Source organism: Lactuca virosa, chromosome 9 (assembly GCF_052849685.1).
Source record: "Lactuca virosa cultivar CGN04683 chromosome 9, Lactuca_virosa_CGN04683_v6, whole genome shotgun sequence".
NCBI lineage: Eukaryota > Viridiplantae > Streptophyta > Magnoliopsida > Asterales > Asteraceae > Lactuca > Lactuca virosa.
In genome coordinates, this window is record NC_136434.1 from 24,713,110 (window position 1) to 24,733,332 (window position 20,223).

Here is a 20,223-nt window from a genome sequence, read left to right on the forward strand (position 1 = left end):
AACCCATTATAGTAAAATTGTATCATAATCATTAGAGTACAAAAACAATCATCATGCGGAAAATCATCAGGGGAAATGTTGTGTAGTCAAGCCGGACCCTTCCCTTTAGAATTGGAAGTACCTGGAAATATTCAAACCACAAAACCGTAAGCACAAAGCTTAGTAAGTTTCCCCCAAAATACCACATACCATACATACATTGCCATAGGCTACCCCATGGTCTTACATACAAGTGTCATGGGCTACCCCCATGGTCTTTCATACCATTTCCATGGGCTACTCCCCATGGTCTTTTCATGAATTTCCTTGGCTAACCCAATGTCTTATATACAAGTGTCATGGGCGGCCCCCTTGGTCTTTCATACAAATTCCACTGGCTTCCCTCGGGGTCTTCCATGCAATTATCACAGAGACAACTAACATCATACACAATATAGTGAGAAGGCTTACCTGTCTCACGAAATCAGCTAAGAACACAACTCACTACCACGCGAACAATGCTATAACCCACCTATTAAATCAAACAAGGTCCCACCTTATCCAAACCTCTAAAACCAACTATTTGACCAAAGGTCAAACCAGGTCAACGATCAATGTCAAAGTCAACGGTCAACTCCTCCATTAGTTGACCCTCACGTCATGGCCACGTCATGGGAAGTGGACTCAACCCAGTCCCAACTCAGTCACGATTCAACTCAATCTCAGCTCAACTCAGTCTCGATCCAAATCGTCGTCACGTCGTGATGTATAATTCATCATGCCGTGACAGAAAATCAGTCCAAGATAAGCGGGGAAAACCCCAGTCGTCACGTCGTGAAAACTGGTTATCCCAGCTTATTGGATTAAGCCATTTTCCATCGATTCCAAGAGCTCCAAAGCTCATATTCGATTCATCCCAAGGTCTTAATGGATAAAGTTTCCAACTTTATCCATTGAGACATCACTCTAAGTCAAGATCTCAAGTCCAAGGTCCTTAATGGCAACTTTAATGCATGGAATCACCCATTAAGCACTTAATTCATATAGTCTTTCATCCAAATCTTCCAGAAGGGCTTTAGGGACCCTAATGATCCCTAAAAATGCAAACTTTATGGACATGCATGCCCCATGCATGTCGTTTCCCAAACCTAGGTCAAAAGATGAAATATGACCAAAATCCATGCAAGGCCCCCAAAATCACCACCACGTCCTAGATCTTTGGAATAATATGCTATGGGTACACAAAGAGATCATAAAGTTGCAAACTTTATCTCTTCTACCCATCCCATCACGACAAATGGGGCCAAAAATGGAATAAAGCTTAGATCTAAAAGGCATGCAATCAAAAGATGAGAGATTAAGGACTTACAAAAAGTCCAGAAGCTACACACAAGTATGATGAGAGATTTCTTGGAGGAACTAGGCACAACAACTTATTCTCTTTCCTTCAAAATCACCAAAACTTGCAAGAATAAGCTCAAAAGCTTCAAGAGAGTTAGGGTTTGGCCAAAGGTCGTTTGGAGGTGATGGAGGTTGAGGGTGAAGGAAACCCTAGCCCCTCACCTCCTTTAAATAAGGTCCACGTCCGAAATTAGGGTTTTGCATCTGATGAGGTGTTACGTTGTGACCCATAGAGTGTCACATCGTGACATTTAAAAGACCCCCCCCCCCCTGAAGAACGTGGCCATGTCACGACGTGACAGTGCTTTCCTCACGTCGTGACGCACCCAAAACCCTAAATTTACTTTACATTTTCAGACCTTAATAATCAGGATGTTACATAAATATCCATTTAATTAGCATAAGTTGAAGAGTTGAGGAGTTTCAAATCAATTTTGTTCAAGATAGATAGTTTATCGTGAACCATATTCATTTGAATGACCTCATTTATAAGTGATAGATAGATTATTATAATATATGAATATTATTTTTGGATTTCTTTATGTACCCATTCCAATTACTTTGTGCATCTTTATTTGATATTTTTTTATTCTTTTATTCTTTTTTTTTTTGTTATTATTATTATTATTTTTTTCATTTTGTTGGTTTTTGCCTTTTAATTCGTTTAGACTGTTTCTGTGTAATTTTTTTCGTTTAGACTGTTCTTATGTTATTTTTTCGTTCAGACTATCAATTTGTTATTTTTCGTTCAGAAACCAAAACATGGGTCAGAAACTTATATGACGATTTTCGAATTGGGTCTTAGGGTTCGAAAATTTGTTTAATACGTTTTTAACAACTTTTTTGTTGCATGTTTTCTTGTAATGTTGTGTGATGCGTAATTAGGTGTACGAATACATAGTTATTGATATTTTTCGCGAATTTTTAGTTTTTCGAAAAATTTCGAGTAATTCAAATATATTTTCCGAATATATGAACATTTTCACAATTATTGTTTATAAAAAGCCTTATTTTATAATTGGTTTCGAAAGAACATCATTTTAGATAATTGGTTTCGGAAATAAATAAACATGTATTTTCTATGAATTTAATACAACTTAATATTTCTAGTGTGAAAAAAATAACATATTTTATGTATTTGCAGCATCAACTAATATACAACGCTCATTTGATGGTAAAATGCACAAATATTCATGGTTCCATTATAAGGCTGGTGGATGTGGCGCAACACTCGTCACGGTCCACATCAGCGCCACTTAGGATTTGTCACACTCTTTTTAATTGTTGACATAGTTGCCATGCCAATTTTTTTTAAATAATTAATATAAAAAGTAAACATTTCAAACATATTATTTTTTTAAAACTAAAATTTGATTTAACTAGAATAATAATTAGTATGTATAAGTTAAGGGTTAATTTTGTAATTTCAAAAACTATTTTTATAGAGAGAATTTAGGGGGGGGGGGGGGGTATGTTTAGTTAGTAGACCAAACCCTAGGGAGCTTTTATGTCAAATCTTGAAAAATTTGTTATATTCTCGGTGAATTTGGACACATATAGAGTTTCTTCCATTTTTGTTGACTTCAACCCTCTAATAAAAAACTAATCCCCTCTTTCTCTCTATTTTCCTCAAATCATACACTCTCTCATCTGCACATTTCCACCGAGTTGCCGAGCCGAGCTCGGCATGCCTCGGCCTCGGCCCAGTGTTCGCAGAGGTATCCGAATGGCTTGCCGAGACCACTCCGGGCAGCCTAAAGAATAGGTTGATTGCAATGCAAAAACGACTATTTAAAAAAAATAACCTACCTACCTAGATCATCATCCAACCCTTTTATTGCATAATGTCCTCAATCATAAGCTTTTGTCGGATCCACTTAATGCCTAATCAATCATTTTTATTTAAGTTAGATGGGCATAAACTAATATTCAGGCCATGGGTTTTTGTTTCATAAGTGGAATGAGATTCGGTCAATTGACCATGTATGATAATACATATATCTCAAACTTTAGTAGTCTTACGGATTTTAGAACTGCATTACGGGTCACTTTCACAATCAAATGTGTAGTCACTTTCACAACCAAATGTGTAGTCAATCCTATCGTTCACATCACCAAGTAAAAGCAAATGGGAGGGATTTAAGTCAAAATGTGTCAGAATTAACATTATTTAACATAACCTCTTAAATCAATGGAGAACTAGTAGTAATAAAGTCGTTATTATGAAGGCGGATAATAACCAATACCGATTGAATATTAACGAGACAACGTTTGCTTATTTAGTGGCTTGAGATGATCTAAGAAATTTTATAAAATAGGCGTCAATGCCCAAAATTAGGGCTGTAAACGAACCGAACGAACACGAACAAAGACTTGTTCATGTTCGTTCGTTTAAGTTAGCCGAACAATTGAACGAACACGAACAGATAAACGAACAAAGTTTTTTTGTTCATGTTCGTTCGTTTAACAAATTGTCTTGTTCATGTTCGTTTGTTTATGTTCGTGAACATGCTAAACGAACATAAATGAACAAAGATAAACAAACATAATTGAACATATATGAACATATATGAACATAAACGAACTATAATATAGTAATATAATAAAAAACAATTGAAAATATATGAACATAAAAAAACTTAAACGAACGAACATAAACGAACGTAAACGAACGTTCACGAACGTAAACGAACGAACGGGATCATTGTTCATGTTCGTTCGTTTAACTAAACGAACGAGAATTTGAGTTTATGTTCGTTCGTGTATTAAATAAACAAACATAAACGAATTTCCCGCCGAACAGTTCACGAACGGTTCGTCGAACGTTCAGTTCGTTTACAGCCCTACCCAAAATGATTTACGAAATAAGTGGTCCAAAATGGACTAAGACATTCGACTCCAACAATTATTCTACATCATCAGATGCACATTACCGTTGTGACCCCAACGACGAGGATAACAAACTAGATCGTAGGAACCACAGTTTCCATCCGAATGAAATAATGAAAACAAGCAACAGTGTCGACTAAAAAGGGACTATACATCGAATAGTAGGTATGTTGGAAAAAATTAAGGCCACTGAAGAAAAAAAAATTAATAAGGAAAAAGGTAATCGACGATGATGCGAAAATGTGAAAAGATTTTAAAATCTTGGCAACTAGCAAGGCACATCATATCGGAGAGGTCTTTTAAGTGGTCGAAACGTTAAATTTTTTTTTGCCAAAAATATGTTTTTAGAAATATATTATTATTATTATTATTTAATATTAACTTAGTATGTTTTTTGTCTAACAGATTGTATTATCGTACATTGATCTTATGGTATTGTATTATCGTACATTAATCTTATAATATTATTTTTTCTAACAGATAATACATATTACGAAAATATCTTTTTTCTTCTAAAAATAACTGTTTTTATAATATTTATATCTAACAGATTATATTATTATACATTAATCCTATGATGTTTTCTTGATCTGGTAGATATTTTCTATTATGAAATATTATTTTTCTTTTAAAAATAACTATTTTGATAATAATTTTGTCTAACAGATTGATATCTTACATCAATCTTATGATATTTTCTTTATATGATAAAAAAATATCTATTATGAAAATAGTTTTTTTTTTCTTCTAAAAATAACCGGTTTTATAAGATTAATGTAAGATAACAATCTTTTAGACAAAAGTATTATAAAATGGTTATTTTTAAAAGAAAAAAACTATTTCATAGTATATGTTATTTGTCAGACAATTAATATATATATATATATATATATATATATATATATATATATATATATATATATCATAAGATTAATATAAGATAATATAATTTGTTAGACAAAAATATAATAAAAACGATTATTTTTAAAAGAAAAGAAAATTGTTGTAACATCCATAAAATTCTCAATAATTTTAAACTTTTAAATAAACCCAAAAACCATCATTGTTTACAATTTATTTTCAAAATAAGTTCAACATCAGAGAAATCCCAAAATTATGAAACAAAACATGAAGAGGTCCACGATCACGTCTTCGCCTTCCCGCGATCCTTTGAAGTACCTGAAACATAATCCAAAACTGTAAGCCCAAAACTTAGTGAGTTTCCCCCAAAATACCACCACGACACAAAACATAGATATCACAGCAACAACATGCATACAAAACCTTCAACATGTCTGGACCGCCGCACAGGACCTTCAGCCTGTCTGGACCGTTCTCCGGGCCTTCGGCCTGACTGGTCCGCCTCACAGGCCTTCAGTCTATCCGGCTCGCCCTGAGTCTGTTGGCCTTCAGCACAAAGCAAGACCGCCTCAACCCACTCTAAACACATATCAACACTAGCTAGTACGCACAGACAGTCGTATAGATTAACAAATCTCTAACATTACACATAGTATCATAGAATAAACCAGGATTCAATCTAAAGGGCCGACCTTGGTGCCTTAGACCCTGCTAGTATAGTGAGCATAACTCACCTCAAAGATAGCCAAAACCTACGAATGTTGCGGTTGCTGCAAATCGCCTCCAAACACTGAACCAAACCCAAAGCTAAACTCAGTAAATAATCATGGCTAGATTCAAACACTAGGCCCACAAATGGTCCAAGCCTATTGAGCCCACTAAGGCCCAAATCCATTGGGCCCACTAAGGCCCAATATACAATCATAGGCCCAATAGGGCAAGCCCAACAAAACAAGAAGTCCAACACTCCAAGGAAACCTTTAGTCCAAACTAAGCCCAACAAACAACACCTAAACCAAGCCTAAAGCTCAAGAGTCTAAAAGATGGCCCAAGGAAAAAATCCCACTGACGAACCAAACGATGGGCATTCGTCACCAGCCAACAGATCGCGAGCCTTAGCCGGAACACTGGGCGTTCCTCGACCCAACGCTGGGCGTTCGCACGCTGACTTCCAAAAACGATCATTAAGCACTTAATGCTTGAAGCCACACGACCAAAACATAGATCCAAGTCCTAAAGAACATATAGAACCATAAAGTCGCTGACTTGGTGACTTTGCATGCCCCAAAAGGTCCCAACTTCAAGATATAACATTCAACTTCAATAAAAAGGGCTTAATCTCATCCATGGGGCTTGTACAACTCTAAAGATGCAAACTTTATGAATCTATAACTCCAGAAACACCAAGAGGAACAACTCAAAGCTTCTGGAGTGATCACAATGATGGGTTTTGAGCATTCTAACACTCCTATGGTGTACATGCAACCCTAGAAACCTTGGATCTATGTTTGACTAAGATACATGTAAATAATTATTTTTCCAAGGTTCTTATCCTAACTAGCATGGCATGGGATACTTGAATCAAATAAAACTAGTAGAATTACTTACCTTGTAGTAGTAGTTGATTGCTTGGAGTTTGAGAGCCTAGCACCAATAATGTGGATGCCTCAAATGGAAGTCACAAATCACCACAAACTTGGAAACTTGAGAGAATAGTCACAAACTTCTTGAAATCGGCCCTCTTGGTTTACACACATCAACTAGTGCAATTTCAAGAACCAAAGCCTCCTTTATATAGTGTGGTGGATTAGGGTTACATCCATGTAAACCCTAATACCCATGTCTTTTCATTTCCATGAGATCCATGGGTTAAAGCTCCATGGAGTATCCATGGACTTTCCATGCAAGCCTAGCCCATTCCAAATAAGCATTAGCCCACACTATATAAATACAAGAGCCCATATTTAATTAGTCATACTTTTAATCTCTAAATTAATTCTAAATTAATTATAGATCAATACTAATTAAATAATATGATTTTATATTAATATATTAGGACTTATAATATATTAATAAATCATAACTTATACTATTCTCAAACGATTATCCATAAATTGTTCGGGTGAAGTGCAACCCAAATGGACCATGCCGGGTCGGGTCAAGTACATACCAAATATAGTTATGGACTTAGACACTATATCCAACAGTCTTCCACTTGGATAAGTCTAATAACTATAGTTGCAAGTATGACTTCAGGAACCGATCAGCAATCGTAGCTCTTTAAACTCTGTTGAACTATGAAGCGCCATTTTAGATAAGTGATCATATAATCCTCTGTTCTAAATATCAGCCGGACAAATACATGGAACATGGTCTTGCTTATTGTCCAGCATTTGTTTCCCGATTTCCGTTTGTTTGACATAGAACTTAACTGAACACATCAATTTAGTTCTGACCGGGCCCGGTACATAGGTCAAAACAAAATCATCGAGGGGCCCAGATATCGCTTCTAATCCTAGAAGGAACAGATAAACTTCGACTCATATGTTTGCTCTACTACTTGTTGAACTACACACAAAGGCACGGTTTATAACATCGAGTTACCAATGAGTTTTCGTGCAATCAATGCATAACCAACTCATAGGCAACAAATCATATCTCTAGGTTTGAAGACTTATATGATATTACCGTCTCACGATCACTCGAGATAAATTCCATGAAGTGATACAAGTGAGCGTGGGTTGAATTCAATACTCAGAACTTATGAGCACTCATGAGTGCTGTAGCCCCGCTTTGTCTAACATCTTAGACCTCTACAAGCCAACCCATGACAGTCTTGATTCATATCTACTTCCAACATATGACCGACTGTGGAGAGTTTGAATAATATGATATAAACCATAACATAATTATTCTGGAAGTCAAAACATGCAAAAAGAAATAATAGTAAACGATTGACAAGAGATAGCAACACTTTACTCATAAATAACAGCTTTTATTTATCATCAAATGTCAATTACATTTTACAAATTTCAAGATTATCTAACTACTAAAACTAATATCATCCTTCAGCCCTATGCTCCGAGCATGCTGGAGATGCTTAGTCCGAGTCAGTCCCATCGTGAGGGGATCTGCTGGGTTCTCATCTGATGATACCCTCTTTGCCACGAGGATTCCTTCTTCTATTCGATGTCTGATGAAGTGATATTTTCTGTCAATGTGTCTGGATCTCCCATGATCTCTTGGTTCCTTGGCTAAGGCAACCGCACTATTGCTGTCACAGAAAATATCCATTGGCTCCTTTATAGCTGGTACAACTCCAAGGTCTCCGATGAAGTTCTTTAGCCATATAGCCTCCTTTGCTGCATCGCTTGCTGCTATATACTCTGATTCACAAGTGGAATCAGCCACTGTCTCCTGCTTGGAACTTTTCCAAGTAATTGCCCCTCCGTTTAGAGTAAAGACCCAGCCCGACTGAGAGCGGAAATTATCCCTGTCAGTCTGAAAGCTAGCATCACTGTACCCTACAACTCTCAAGTCCTCACTGCCACCGAGGGTAAGGACCCAGTCCTTAGTCCTCCGTAGGTACTTGAGGATATTCTTTACCGCAGTCCAGTGTGCCTTGCCAGGGTTCCCCTGATACCTGCTAACCATGCTCAAAGCAAAGGCTACATCAGGTCGAGTACACGTCATAGCATACATGATCGATCCTACAGCTGAAGCATAAGGTATTCGACTCATTTCTGCTATCTCAGCCTCAGTACTAGGGCTTTATGTCTTACTCAATCTGGCATTACTCTGGATGGGTAACTCTCCTTTCTTGGAGTTATGCATGTTGAACCTTTTCAACACTTTGTCCACATAGGTGCTTTGACTAAGTCCAATTAGTCTTTTACTCCTGTTTCTCAAAATCCTTATCCCTAGGATATAGGCAGCTTCTCCAAGGTTCTTCATAGCGAAACACTTCCCAAGCCAGGACTTTACTTCCTGCAGGGTTGGGATGTCATTTCCTATGAGTAGTATGTCATCCACATACAGTACCAAAAAGCTGACTATACTCCCACTAGCCTTGATATAGACACAAGATTCATCTTCACTCCTTGAAAAGCCAAATTCTTTGACTTTCTCATCAAAGCAAAGATTCCATCTGCGAGGTGTCTGTTTTAATCCACAAATGGATTTCTCGAGCTTACACACTCTACTAGGGTACTCTGTACTGACAAAACCCTCTGGCTGAACCATGTAAACATCTTCAGCCAACTTTCCATTAAGGAAAGCGGTTTTGACATCCATTTGCCATATTTCATAATCATGAAATGCAGCAATGGCTAACAGAACCCTAATAGACTTAATCTTGGCCACTGGTGAAAAGGTCTCATCATAATCAACTCCCGGAGTTTGAGAATAACCCTTTGCAACCAGTCATGCCTTATAAGTGTGTACATTACCATCCATGTCGGTCTTCTTCTTGAAGATCCATTTGCACCCAACTATCTTACGATCAGGTACATTGTCAACCAAGTTCCAAACTTGATTGTCATACATGGACTGTATCTCGCTATCCATAGCCTCTTTCCATTTAGCAGCCTCAGGGCCTGCCATGGCTTCCGTGTAGCTGTTAGGCTCATCCAAATTTACCAGTGTGTTATCACTGATAAGTGTCTCACCTTCTGCAGTAATATGAAAACCATAATAATGCTCAGGTGCATTCCTAACTCTGGTGGAACGCCTCAGAGGTATAGATTCTTCAGTCGGCTCAACAGGAGTTTCCTCCTCAGGTTGAGGGCTAGGGTTTGAGGTTCCTTCACCACTTGATTCTTGAATTTCCTCAAGGTCAATTTGCCTCTCACTGTCTCCTTGGCTAATGAATTCTCTCTCTCGAAAGAATCCTCTTCTTGCTACAAAGACCACATTATCACTGGGTCTGTAGAAGATGTAACCAAAGGATTTCTGTGGGTAGCCGATGAAAATACACCTTTCGCTTCGGGGTTCGAGCTTATCGTGAGTCTCGCGTCTCACGAAAGCCTCGCAACCCCAAATCTTGATGTGGTCTAGATTGGGAACTTTTCCAGTCCACAACTCGTGAGGTGTTTTGGCAACCTTCTTTGTAGGGACTAGATTAAGGATATGGGCGGCAGTCTCTAAGGCATACCCCCAAAATGAGATTGGTAGCGAAGCTCGACTCATCATGGAACGAACCATGTCCAACAAGGTCCGATTGCGCCTTTCAGCTACACCATTCAACTGTAGTGTCCTAGGAGGTGTCAATTGTGAGACAATCCCACATTCCTTAAGATGGTCAAGGAACTCAGTACTAAGATACTCACCACCACGATCGGATCGAAGCATCTTAATTTTCCTGTCCAACTGATTCTCCACTTCTTGCTTAAACTCCTTGAATTTCTCAAAGGTTTCTGACTTATGCTTGATTAGGTAGACATATCCATATCTACTAAAATCATCAGTAAAAGTCACATAGAACCGATTAGCATCTCTTGTGGCGGTTCTGAAAGGTCCACACACATCCGTGTGTATGAGGTCCAACAAACCTTCACCCCTAGCACAAGTGCCAGTAAAAGGTGACTTTGTCATTTTACCAAGCAAACAAGATTCACAACTATCATATGACTTTAGGTCAAATGACTCCAAGACTCCATCCTTTTGGAGTTGGCCTATGCGTTTCTTGCTTACATGTCCAAGACGACAATGCCATAAGGATGTTTTATCTAAGCTAGTGGAAGAGTTAATACACAATACATTATTTCCTAGATTATCTACAACAGATACAGTTTCATACACGCCATCACAAGGTAATGCTTTAAAATAAAGAACATTATTAAAGAAAGCATCAATACTACCATTATTATTATCAAAATAAAAGGTAAAACCTTGTTTATACAATGCATGAAAGGAAATAACATTTCTTGCCATTTCTGGCGAATAATAACATTTATTCAAATCTAATGTAAACCCACTATTTAGCACTAAGGAATAAACTCCTATCTTGGTGACAGGTGAAGCTTTCCTGTTTCCCATGATCAAGTTTATCTTTCCCTGCTCCACATTCTCACTTCTTTTTAGTCCCTGCAAATCACAACATATGTGAATACCACAACCTGTATCAAGGACCCAAGCTTAGAATGAGGTGAGTTATTAGACAATTTAGTGTATATACCTGCATGGTTGGGTTTTACTTTCCCATCCTTCAAATCTTGCTGGTACTTTGGGCAGTTTCGCTTCCAGTGTGACTTTTCATGGCAATAGAAGCATTCAGCCTCATTAGGGTTAGCAGAAGGAGTGACAAAACCTTTCTTGGTTTTGCTTGAAGAGGAGCCTTCAAGGGTCTTACCCTTGGTACCCTTAGAAGGGTTCTTTCTCTTCTTCCCTTTTCCATGCCCGATTGCTAAGACATTGGCCGCAGTTGGAGTAGGAGTAGGAGTAGTAACAACCGACTTACCCTTTAGACCACTTTCGGCGGTCTTCAAGAGTCCTTGAAGTTTGCTGAGGGTGACTTCTTCCTTGTTCATGTGATATGTCATGCGGAATTGATCATAACACGATGGCAAGGAGTGCAAAATGATGTCTATTGCTAACTCCTCAGGGAAGTCACATTCAGCTTCAGTAAACGGTCCACATACCTTTGCATTTTCTGCATGTGGCCCGTGATGGGTTCACCATCCTTCATTCGGGTTGTTATCATGGAGGAGATTATTTCATATCGCTCTTGACGAGCACTTTGATGGTAGCGGTCCATCAAGTCTTGGTGCATCTCAAAAGGATAATAGTCCTCATAGGACTTTTGGAGCTCGGCTGTCATGGTGGCCATCATGATGCATGCCACTTTTGTAGCATCTCTTTCATGTACCTCATATTCAGCAAGCTCTTCAAGAGTAGCAGTTGGCTCGGGTACCTTCAGCTCCTTGTCGAGAACATATTCTTTGTTCTCATACCGAGTGACCATCCTGATGTTTCTGATCCAATCTGTAAAGTTGGACCCATCAAGGATGACTCTCCCATAAAGATTCACGAGAGAAAAGGAGCTAGTAGGGTTTGAGCCAGAAGCATTGTTATTGGAAGACATCTGAAAAGAAGAGGGAATAGATTAGATTAGATATAGAGATAGTCCTTAACAAAACACCCAAATGTAATATTAAGGCTAGGACCCAACACAATATTTTATAACTTAGAAGAGGGATGCCGTAATCTAAGCTATGAAATATTTGTAGGTAGGTGAATGACGATTCACCAATTTCCACCATGAAAAACGAAATATTTAATTAGGTTTTAATTGGTTTAGAAACTCTTAGATTCTTTGAGATTCATTGAACTTTCTTTAATGACATGTTTCAATCTCGAGTGTGCCCTTCAAGTTTTGTGACTGGGATGCCGAGGATCACAAAACAAGGTGTGAAGTAACCATGCAAATTACTTGGTACCCTTAATGTATTACCCCTCAATCGATGTGTCGGTTAACCACACACGCTCCATCGATACTATGATAAACATTAAGTCACCCTTTACCTACCTTGTTAAGTTCAAGTTAGTGTGCCGGTTAACCACACACGCTCCACTAACGACTTAAACAAAGTGTAAAGTGTAATTTCATGGATTAGCACCTTATTCACATTTTCCTAAAATAACTAAGATTGGGAATTCAATAAAGTTTAGTTACTTTAGTATTATCATTATACTTTTAATGAGAATTTATAAGTCCTTGTCCTACCCGTTCGGCTAACGACCCTCCACCGATCAAGGAAGCGGTGGGTGAGAGTGGACACCCATTAAGTTGCCATTTTATAGGCAACAACCTTATACCCCCCTTATAGATCGGCTTCGTGAATGAGCCGTACTAGCGGTAAGACGACTTGATCTTATACATATATAAATATTATTAAACTTATAATATTATAAAGTATAAGGGTTGAATTTTAACTTTTAAAATTCTAGGGGTTGGAACTAAAGTTTTTAATATGACTTTACATGTTCCAAAACTTGAGGGCAAGTTTTGTAAACTTTCAAAACTTTTCATTTCTCATAACTTATGAGTTAATGGTTATTAAAAATGAAGACTCTTCATTTTTTGTAACCTATGTGTTCTTTTAATGGTTATTTATAAATGTGACTTTTGGTTATCCATAACTTAAGAATTAGTTATGGACTCCATTAAAACACATAAAGATCAAGAATTAATCTAATCAATTATTAGCACATAATTTCTATGATCTTCTAAATTCATATGTTTATGAATGTTCATATCAAAAATTTCAAGAATCGTAAGTACATATACAAAACTTGAAATTTTGATACGAGCTTTTGAACAAAACTTCGATTTTTCAAGTTTTTTTTTTTTTTTTTTTTTTTGCATCAAGTATCAAATAAACAAACCAGGCTCTGATACCACTGATGAGTTTTGAGCATTCTAACACTCCTATGGTGTACATGCAACCCTAGAAACCTTGGATCTATGTTTGACTAAGATACATGCAAATAATTATTTTTCCAAGGTTCTTATCCTAACTAGCATGACATGGGATACTTGAATCAAATAAAACTAGTAGAATTACTTACCTTGTAGTAGTAGTTGATTGCTTGGAGTTTGAGAGCCTAGCACCAATAATGTGGATGCCTCAAATGGAAGTCACAAATCACCACAAACTTGGAAACTTGAGAGAATAGTCACAAACTTCTTGAAATCGGCCCTCTTGGTTTACACACATCAACTAGTGCAATTTCAAGAACCAAAGCCTCCTTTATATAGTGTGGTGGATTAGGGTTACATCCATGTAAACCCTAATACCCATGTCTTTTCATTTCCATGAGATCCATGGGTTAAAGCTCCATGGAGTATCCATGGACTTTCCATGCAAGCCTAGCCCATTCCAAATAAGCATTAGCCCACACTATATAAATACAAGAGCCCATATTTAATTAGTCATACTTTTGATCTCTAAATTAATTCTAAATTAATTATAGATCAATACTAATTAAATAATATGATTTTATATTAATATATTAGGACTTATAATATATTAATAAATCATAACTTATACTATTCTCAAACGATTATCCATAAATTGTTCGGGTGAAGTGCAACCCAAATGGACCATGCCGGGTCGGGTCAAGTACATACCAAATATAGTTATGGACTTAGACAGTTTATGGAACTTAATTGACTAAAAAAATAATGACTAAATCGATTATGACTTATGAGGCCTAAACATAAAGACTTTTCAGTATGTTTGTTCATGTTCTTTTTTTTTATTATCGATGAAAAGTTTAAATTGATCTTACATTTAACTTTATTTTATTTTATTTATTTTATTATCGATGAAAAGTTTAAATTGATCTTACATTTAACTTTATTTTATTTAGTATGTGTTTGAAAACTAATAAATATAAAAATAAAGGATGAAAGATATTATAATATACTTTGAAACATGTGGAGAAAAACGAAGGAGGACGGTAACATGGCGTTGTCGCTAAACTTCTGTTGTCGATATTTTTCTTTAAAACAAACATGACAAACATGTATATATACATGCATCTAGAACATTAATGAAAAAAAAACATATTGTTTGTGGAATAACATATTTTTTCGTGTCATGTGTAAATATTCATATTCCAACATAGATTTTTTTCTCTGTAGTTATTTTTCAAACGATCCTTTAAAATACATGTATATGTACATGTTTGTAGTATTTGTTTAAAATAAAATTATCCGGAAAATTTTCACAGAGTTCAAAGAAATCTATCTTTTTAAAAGATCTTGATTCAAACATTGCTCTCAATTCAAAATTAGAGTAAATTACAGGTTTGGTTCCTATATATGATTCAATGCAATATACACTTTTGATTTAAGATTTGAAAAATTGATATGACTAATCAATATGGTTTCCAAATCTTGCATTGTATATCTTGAGGCCGTTAGTGTCGATTTTGCAACGTTAAATGGATGTTAAATGACAAATTTACCATTTTATTAACTTTGTTATTGTTATTATTACGTTTGTCATTTTTAAGCATGAGGGGCCATTTCTGTAAAATACCACACCTCACGTACCTCCGTCCTTTCTTCTAAGGTGGCCCTTCCACCATCATCACCTTCATCTTGTGTGGCTATCCATCTAGAATTAATAGCCTTGAACAAAGGTTGGAAATTTGGCACAACCATCTATAATAAGGAAAAAAAAAAGATACAACACATGAATCAAATGGTTAACTATGCCCATCTTTATGCCAACTACATGAAAACATAACTATGCCCATCTTTATGCCAACTACATGAAAACATAACAGTCAATCAAATGGTTAACTATGCCCATCTTGTGTGGCTATCCGACAGGGAGATGTTCTATCTATATTGTAAATCGTAACTGGTGTTATTTTTATTTATTATTTTTTTTAAACATCAAAACGTAACAGTCAACTAAAGAGCATAATTAATTCATAAATCAAAACTGAAATCTATTATTAATAGCCTTTAATTCGGGTTTGTAGCGGTTAAATGAAAAGAAAATACCTGCAAAAAGGTCCTTGAACTTTTATGACCGACCGGTGGTGCATTCATACCCACATGACGCGCGCTTGCACACTTGTTCAATGAACCGGCACCCTCATGCGTGCACATAAGAGATAGCCTTTGGTTCCATAAGTCTTACAAGGGTTAGAACCCTTGTAGTTATATACCTATCTCATTTTCTTTCTCCCACCTATATGGGATGAAAGAAAACCCAATTAACTCCTTTGTTAAGCTCTTTCAAATACCTTACTTTATCAAGTAATTTATCATTCATTATTAATCCATTTTTGGATGTGTGATATATCAAAACGAAGGTATCACGGAGGAGAACACAAACATATAATCATTTATCAGTTTTGATTACATTTAATAAAACTAAGTTTCCAACAAACCCAACATAGTTTTTTATTTATATTTGAAGGGTCTATAATCAATGACTCTCCAGATACACAAATTTGAGACCACAATTCCAAACCATTTTTATGTAAAGCTCTGTTTTTGGTTATGGATCAAATGGAGATGGAGAGGTCTTGATGTTAGAGTGGGGATAAGTGATTGGCTGACATATGTTTGGATTCTGATTATCAATTTCATGTAAACGAGGGTAGATGTCCTTTAATTTCGAAAAATGACAAAAAAGGGGAAAAATAACATGGGCATTATCATCATTTTACATGTACCTAATGGAGGGTTATAGACGCTCAGGGACCTACAATGCAAGATTTGGAAACCAAAACAACCATCTATATTAATATTTCAAAAGTTGGACCAAAAATGCAGTTTAGAGCAAACCACATTAACCAAATCTATAATGAGAAAATTTGAGTAATAACCAAAAAGAATTGGTGGTTTGAAGAAAATAACCAAGGAAAAACACATTTCGGAAAATGACCAAAGGATCCGCAGAGCACCCTCTGCGGATCCATTAAAGCCTCTGCGGATCCAACTACAGCTCTGCGGAATGTTGGTTTTTTAATTTTTTTAATTTTTTTTTTCGTTTTTTTTTTTGCGTTCATTTTCGTTTATTAATATTTTTTTTTAAATACACTTATACCTTATGTGATTATTATGTAAAAAATTTGACAAAAAAAGGTTAAAAATAATGAAATATTTTATGTAATACGTTTGCTACTGATGTATGTTTTTCATGTATTTGTACTGTTTTCTATTTTATGTTTTGTATTTTATGTTCTATGGAATAAAGTAGAAGTTAACTCAACTGATTTTGTAAATAACCTAATACAAACCAAATACATATAAATAACGGAATACAAACCGGTGCATATGAATAACCTAATTAAATCAGTAGATATTTGAGGCGTATAGCAGTCGGGATGGTTGATGGACCACATTGGAAGGATATTGATCGGGTTAGTATATATATATATATATATATATATATAAGAATCGGTGTACACCTCTGCGGAGCAGTATACACCTCTAAGGATCAGTGTACAACTCGATTTGTGCACATCTCTAAGGATCAGTGTACACCTCTGCGGATCAGTGCACACCTCTAAGGATCAGTGTACACCTCTGCGGATCAGGGCACACCTCTAAGGATCAGTGTACACCTATGCGGATCAGTACACACCTCTAAGGATCAGTGTACACCTCTGCGGATCAGTGCACACCTCTGGGGATCTGTGTACACCTCTGCAGATCAGTTATAGAAGTTATAGACGTATTTAAGTGGTTATTTGTGAGTTTGTGAGTTTCAATTACTAGTAGAAGTTGTTTTTTCGTTGTGTTTGTAGAGAGTGATTTGTAAAATGAGTTTTATTATTTTGTGTACAGGAGGGTCGTGGCAGTTAGTTAATGGAGTTGAGGTTTACGTTAGAAATAATGTGAAAAACTATGGTTTAAATCTTCCTCCTAACATTGACCATGAAATGTTATTACAGATGGTTAGAAGTAAGGCGGGTGTGTTAAATAGTCATATTTGTTTGTCTTTTAAACACCCAGAGTTAGGGTATGTCCTGGAGCTTGGAGATGAAACTGATGTATTTCAATTGAGACATGTAATGTCTGAATCAAAGAAGATGGTGCATTTGTATTTAACGGTGGTAGGTGAAGAAGATGAAGAACAAGCAGTGGTTAACAACCAGTTTAATCCAACGAAAACTAATAGAGGTCGTAGAGAAAGCCAATGTGATGGAAATCGTTCAAGGGGAAGAGGGAATGACACTTTTGTATCAGATAATGATAAAGAACCAAAAGTGGGCATGACTGAATTACAACGTGAAAATTTGTTCGAGTTTGGAGAAGTTCCTGAAATTGATGATCGAAGATGTGAGGAAAAATCAAATGAAGGGTGGTCGGATGATGAGTACACGTAACGAAAGACTGCTTTTAATCCATGGTATTGTATTCCTTCTATTCCTGATTGTCCATAACCTATTTTTGAACCTGTACCATTTCACAGTTTAGGTCCGAATGATAAATTAATTGTCAATCAAACCTATAACACCAAAAAAGAGCTAGCATTTGCTGTTAAATTCAAAGCCGTTAGAGAAAAGTTTCAGATAAAGGTTGAAAAATCTTCAAAATCTCGGTACCAGGTTGTTTGTATGCAAGAAAACTGTCATTGGCGTTTATACGCATGTGTCATTAAAGGAACAAAAATGTTTGAAATTAAGACGTTTAATGATGAGCATACATGTTCTTCATTGCTTATACACCCAAATCATAGGCAAGCAAATAGCAAAGTTGTGGGAACCATAATACATAACATTATGGGTCAAGGAAGTTTGAGAGTTTGGAAGCCTAATGATATAATTAGAGATATGAATGCTTTGCTACAACTAAATATGAGTTATTCACAAGCGTGGCATGCTAGAGAATTTGCTTTGGGATTGATGATGGGGAGTGGGGACCCCCGAAGAAAGTATCTCCAAACTTCCAATTTATTTTCACAATCTGAAGAAACATAATCCTGGTACTGTGGCGTACGTAAAAACTGATTTGGAGGATCGTTTTGAGTATTGCTTTTTCGCTATTGGATGCGCAGTGATATATTTTTAAATATATTTGTTATTTTCTTAAATGTTTATAAACAAATTATATTGTTGATATATTAATGGTTTTTATATTGTTGTTGTAGATACATGCTTTCAGAGAGTGTTGTAGAAAATTTATTATTATGGATGGTGCTCATTTGAAGGGAAAGTACAAAGGCACCATCTTGCATGCAGTAGCCATGGATGGCAACAATCAGATGTTGCCTATTGGGTATGGAATTTGCCCAAAAGAGACTATGGATTCTTGGACATGGTTTCTTGAAAAACTACATGAATGCATTGGTGATGTGGAAGGTCTGACAATGGTCACAAATAGAGCACCCGCAATTGCTGTAAGTATTCAAAATGTTTTTCCAAATGCTCAACATGGATTGTGTGGTTTTCATCTAATAGGAAACATAGTCCACACCTTTGGAAAAAACAAAAAAACAGCAATTTTGTTTTGGAAGCTGGTAAGAGCTTACAAAACCACTGAGTTTGAATTCTATTGGGGGTGACTTCGTAATATAAGAGATGATGTAGCGACATATCTCAGTCAAATTCCACGTGAGAAATGGACTATAGCGTATTGCCCTACCACGAGGTATGATTATATGATATCAAATAGTGTGGAGTCCATGAATGTTGTATCAAATAAAGCAAGGAAGTTATCTATATTACCACTTCTTGAGTTCTTTCGTGCACTTATGCAGAAATGATTTTACAAACGACGGATGGCTGCAGGTACGATTATGTTTAATTTTAAATTATATGATAAATGTCATATATGTTTGTTTTAACAGAAAAAAGTACAACAATACTTATGAAGTGGGCTGAAGATATGGTTAAAAAAAATAAAGAGGGGATTCAAGGATGGTCGGTATCGGTGTTGACAATACAACATATCAAGTGCATGACTTCAAAAGCGGCGGCATAGTGAATTTGAGGGAAAAGACTTGTTCTTGCAGATATTGGCAACTAACTGGTTTGCCATGTGGTCATGTGATAATGGTTTTAACGCACTTGAAAAATGATCATTGTGGGCATATGGCTATAGATGTTTATAAAATTGAAACATATCGAAGAACGTACGAGCAAACCGTATACCCTCTTTCAGAACTTAGTGATTGGGAGGTTCCGGATGACCTTATGGTTGTTAGCCCTCCTGTGATGGAAATACGTCAATCTGGTAGACCAAAAAACACCAATCGTATTCCATCTCAAGGTGAGGAACCAAAAATAAGAAGGTGTACTAGATGCCATAACACAACTCATAATGCAAGGACATGTAAGGAAATCGTTCCAAAGAACCAAAGTAAAACTAAAAAACGTACCGACGCGTCAGGGAGTGGGACAAAAGCGACATAAGAGGAACCGACACAAGCGACCGAAAACCAATGGCAATATGAGCCAGAGAACCAATGGACGCAACATACCGAACAACAATGTCAGCAACAGCCAGACAACCAATGGACACAACAGACCGACCATCAATGGCAGCAGCATCCAAACAACCAATGGACACAAAAAACCGAACATCAATGGCAGCATGAGCCACATAACCAATGGGCGCAA

The 20,223-nt window shown here is 36.5% G+C and overlaps 1 protein-coding gene across 1 annotated transcript; it reads left to right on the top strand.

Moving 5' to 3' along the window:
- Positions 1-19,521: 19,521 nt before the first annotated feature.
- Positions 19,522-20,016, top strand: LOC145139044 (uncharacterized). Its single transcript, XM_079073002.1, has one exon. It carries the CDS (start codon positions 19,522-19,524, stop codon positions 20,014-20,016), a length of 495 nt encoding a protein of 164 aa, XP_078929128.1.
- Positions 20,017-20,223: the final 207 nt, after the last annotated feature.